The sequence below is a fragment of the Asparagus officinalis genome, chromosome 5, assembly GCF_001876935.1.
Source record: "Asparagus officinalis chromosome 5, Aspof.V1, whole genome shotgun sequence".
In the NCBI taxonomy this organism is placed as follows: Eukaryota; Viridiplantae; Streptophyta; class Magnoliopsida; order Asparagales; family Asparagaceae; genus Asparagus; species Asparagus officinalis.
Genome location: NC_033798.1, coordinates 14,934,835 through 14,939,724, shown reverse-complemented (window position 1 = coordinate 14,939,724; position 4,890 = coordinate 14,934,835). Strand labels below are relative to the sequence as shown.

The 4,890-nt window shown below is 38.6% G+C and overlaps 1 protein-coding gene across 1 annotated transcript in view; it reads right to left on the bottom strand.

The window, feature by feature from the left end:
* The window catches only part of LOC109842657 (60S ribosomal protein L10-like), a 4,167-nt gene continuing 2,356 nt past the window's right edge, over positions 3,080–4,890 (bottom strand). The window contains exons 2-4 of the mRNA XM_020411502.1: positions 4,421–4,890; positions 3,717–3,798; positions 3,080–3,403 (exon numbers count right to left, since the gene is read on the bottom strand). The exon at positions 4,421–4,890 is cut by the window's right edge and continues 39 nt beyond it. Of these exons, the coding sequence (XP_020267091.1) occupies positions 3,329–3,403; positions 3,717–3,798; positions 4,421–4,821 (558 nt within the window). The 5' untranslated portion in view covers positions 4,822–4,890 and the 3' untranslated portion in view covers positions 3,080–3,328. The remainder of the gene's footprint in view (positions 3,404–3,716; positions 3,799–4,420) is intronic.

Below are 4,890 nucleotides of genomic sequence, written 5' to 3'. Positions count from 1 at the left end.
TTTGGTGGTTCTTCGGCTACATCTTTCCTCTTCGATTCTTGTACTTTTCGCACAAGAGCACGAGTGTGCACGGCACGTGCGCGGCGCTTCTGGATGCGCTCCTTCTTCGTTGAACGAGTCCTCTTGATGAGAACTCATTCTTCGGTTGATGGCTTGGAGGAAGTGTCAGCGACACGCTGCTGCAGTGACTTGGTTGCTGGACGCTTCCTTGACTCCAAGTCCGCATAGTAGCGAACTCCATCTACTTATTCCAAGGCCTTCGCAAATTGACGAGCCTGGCGCTAGCGTTACCTCTGACGAGCCTTCTTCGTCAGAGTTAGTGAACTTTCATTGTTATTGAACGTCTTCTTAACTAGGGAGAAGCCGTTATGAGCAGAATTTCTGGCCTTGTTGGTTGCCGGGATAACGTTGTGAGGGGAAACCTCAACAACTTTTGGGTAAGAGTCGTCACCCTGAGTCTTCATTGGCGTGGAAGACTGAAAAACCTTCTTCAAAGCTGAGATCCTCATGTGTTTGCGGGGAGATGAGGACCTTGATGAAGACAAGAAAAGATACCCCGCAAACTTTGCTTGGTCAAACTCGTACTCGACCATTGATCCGACTTGAATAATGATCAGCTGCGACACTCCAGTCTCGACGCCGAGACTGTTGGCTCCCACTGTGGTCGCCAGCGTTTTGCGTCGGGATTAAATTTCTTTGTAGCTTTCATTAAAATGTTTTAACAGAAACAATTGAATGAGGTTTACACGTGTAAAATTCCTCTCTTAACAAAGAAACAAAACTCGTGCTCCCTAGAAACACACGCGGAAACTCCTACTTGTAGCATCTGCTTGCGTGAGATCTTTGCCCGTGCCGGGGATGCGTAATCTGTGGACAACCGAATCAACGTTCCAAGTCGGAAACAAAGAAGGTTGAAAGTTAATGTTTCATCATGGAAACAAGAACTGAAGTGAATATCTTAGCAAAGTAAGATGAACACTCTTCTCGATATCAAATCTAAGTTTGAACTCAAGGAAATACCAGAAGGCTTTGAGGATGCTTGAAAATGGATGAATAACTCTCTCTTGCTCTCAAAGTTCGCCAAATGCTCGTCTCTGCTTCCAGATTATAGGGGTATTTATAGCCATTGGAAGCCATAACCTTCAAAAAGAAGCTGAAACAACTGACGATCACTACCTCCTTTGGGCGAGGCAGTGTTTACTGTCTCGGCTAAAGGAGGCAGTTCCAATCAGTTTGTAACCATCATCGCACTAATTAAATTGCGTTAAATGTCGCAATTTTCGTGGATAGTGGGCGTGTTTCACGGCTATAACCGTCCATTAACATTAATGAACATTTTCCAACTGTTATGGAGCCACGTGGTCCTCGCAAAAAGTCACAAAACCAATAGAAAATACAAGAGGCTGTCTCGCAATTCGCGAGACATCTCTCACTGTCTCGCGTATCCGAGATAGCCTACACTGTCTCGGAAACGTGAGACTGTGGAGATCATCTCACCAACTGTGAGACAGCTCCGTGTCTCTTTGAGTTGTCGTTTTGCGTTCTTCTTTGCTTCCTTTTGCTTTGGCTACTCTTCTTTGACTTAGATGATGACTTTCTTTGTCTTCTCTCGGTCTTGAACTGTGTTTGGGACCTATAGGTAAATTTTGACGCCTACAACTAGCATGGTGAAAAGAGGAGTCACACAATTATCCTATACTTTTTATAATAGCTAAATATATTCTAACCTCTTTTGGCTCTACAGAGGCTTCTGAATGTGCCTTTTCTCAAGGTGGACAGATAATTTCGCAATGGAGGACACAATTGATTGCTGCACATGTAGAGATGTGTGTGTGCTTGAAGGATTGGTTAGATGCAGAAGAACGACTACAAGGAGGACGTGCAGTTTTCTTTGAGGAGGAAGACGAAGAGAATGAAGAAGATTGAACTATATGACAAGTTGATGTATTTTTTCTATGTTTATTTGCTGAAAGTTTATTGTAATTTATTCCTATATTTTTAAAATAGTGGAACAATTAATTGCCGCCAGTGGAGTAGGATTTGCTCCGAACCACGTAAAATATCTGTATTTGCGATGTTTTTCTATGTCATTCTATACAAATATACAATTTTACTTAATAAAATTATTTATAATTTTTATAATGGCTGCATTGTTAGTTAATTACATATAATTTTTAAGTGCTAAACAATGCTTAAAAACTATTTAAAAAACTAAAAACCTACAAAATTCAAAAAAAATAAAAAAATAAAACATGTTGGGTTGAGCGGGCCGGCACATATCGTGGCCCGCTTCGCTTAATCTTGTCCCGCGAGCAGGCTAGGCTGAGGTCTAAACTTACGAACAAGCGATACAACACGACACACTTATCTCGCTACAAATTATGGGCAGTTTCATCCAACCACCGAGCCCGCATGGGCTGGCTCATCCAGTTGCCCACTCCTATACACAAGTAGACATAACTTTAGCTATGAAAATAGATAAAAGTAATTTTAGAATAGATAAAGCAATAAAGTAAATTTAGAATATGATATTAAAACTATAAAAAGCCACAAAAACTCTTTTAAAAGCATCGATTCTAAAAAGCACTCTCTTAAAAACAAGAGCAGTTTCAATATATATGCAAACCTTCATAAAAAAATGGCTCCAAGTCTCTCACTTAATTTGATTCAACTAACCCCATCATTTTCAATCTCAATATATGGTGACAAATGATTAATTCTAAGATTTCAACAATTAAAATTATATTTTATTAAATTTAATAAATTTGGTAGAACTCAAATTAAGATTTCAAGCACCCAATCTTATTAATAGTTTTTATGAATTTATATTTTCGATTGGCAACTTCTTACCACACTATTTGCCCTTTTTATGGACTGCAGTCTGTTTAAGGAAAAATATTCATTAAAAATTATCAAAGAGAGGCACCTTTCACAGGTTTGAGGCACCGCAAACAACAATGCATATTACAACAAGAATTTTGATAAAATTTCAGACACAGCATCAGCTATACCGCTGAAGCAGAAACAAAAAGAACTTTGACAATATTTCAGACACAACATCATCCCATTCATTCGCTAATAAGCATAATTAATTTGCCAAATTTATAAAATAAGCAAACAAGCGCAACTAAATTCAAACAAGGGCTCAAAATAACCAGCGAAGTTGTCTTCAGTAAGGAGAAACAAGCAGATAACAAGCAAGCAGCAACATACTGTATTAAACAAGAAGTCCAATAGAAATTAAGGTAACTGAAAAGCAAAACTAGAATCAAAAAGTTTTTCTGCAGACTAAGCATAACTGCAACAGCAAGACTCCGGTAAAATCCTTCTAAGCGTTTTGTGTCGCCTCCAAGAAAGCCCTCCCTGGCTGACGATTAGCAAGAGGTCCGTGGCATCCAAGCAGCTGCGAGAAAAAAGAGAAAAGCCATTTGATTTGATAAGCTACATAAATATGTAGAGATGAAAGAAAGGTAAATTGCAGGAAAAGTTTGAAGTTATGTAAGAGAACAAAACGAGAGTATAACAAACGAAAAATAACCCAACGTTACTTGGTATTCAAAGGGTAACAACACAATTTATCTTAAAAGTTAAAAACTTCGACTGATTGATTATTATATTCAAAATTTCAAATGGGTCTACAAAAGCCAAATAAGTCTACAAAAGCCAAATAATCTCAGAAAATGTAAACTTAGATTGAATTTTATATGAATGGTTACCTTGGCATTGACACCATCAGGAAGTATGCGGTTCTCGCTTCTCCAACGGACATAATCAGTGCGGTTGAACTTTGTGAAGCCCCTGAGGAGAAACCGCATGACATGAGAAACTAATTCATCAAACAGATATAAAGATAATATATCCTATTGACTATTCCGAGCAGCTTAAATATTAAGATTCTAATCACTATATGGGAACAGAATTGATACCGTAAAGGATTTGAAGGTCATATTTAGACCCCCCAAACCTCCATATTTGCTCAAAATGAGGGTTTTATTTAAATTAATTTAATAGGATTTGAAGAGTATAATTTAAAACAACTTAAGTAGATTTGAGGATCCTATTTAAAACAACTTAAGTAGATTTGAGGATCCTATTTAAAACACCTTAGTGGATTTGGTGGTCTTATTTGAAACAACTTAATGGATTTTGGGGTCTAATTTAGAAATATGAAGATTTGGGGTCTAATATAGAATTAACAAAACTTTGGGGGTCTAATATTACAAAAAACCTAATATAAAATGAATAAACAGTGCTAGTGTGTAATTTCAATCTTGATGGGTTTGCTGCTGAGATAGTATGCATATACAGAATAGAACCATCAACATATCCAAATCATACCTAACTACTTAGGTATGAAAATATACATACCACTTTGCGTCATTTCCTATTCAAGTGGAGAAGTACAAGAAAATAAACATACCACTTTCGGCTAACAATGATCTTCTGACGACCCGGAAACTTAAACTTAGCACGACGAAGAGCCTCCTGAGCATTGTTTCCGTTACTATCCTTGCAACGAACAGACAAAAGAACCTGACCGATGCTAACACGAGCACAAGTTCCTTGGGGCTTTCCAAAAGCACCCCTCATTCCAGTCTGAAGCCTATCAGCTCCAGCACACGAAAGCATCTTATTAATACGAAGAACATGAAAAGGGTGCACTCTCACTCTGAGATGGAACGCATCCTTTCCAGCAAACTTTGTCATGTACTTGTTGCAAGCGATACGAGCAGCTTCGAGAGCCTCGCTCGAGACATTCTCCTTTTCCCAACTGACAAGGTGGACACAGAAAGGAAATTCGTCGACTCCCTTCTTCTTCATTCCGACGTCATAGATACGGATTTTGGGGTCAGGAACACCACGGCAGTACCTTGACTTTGGGTACGGCTT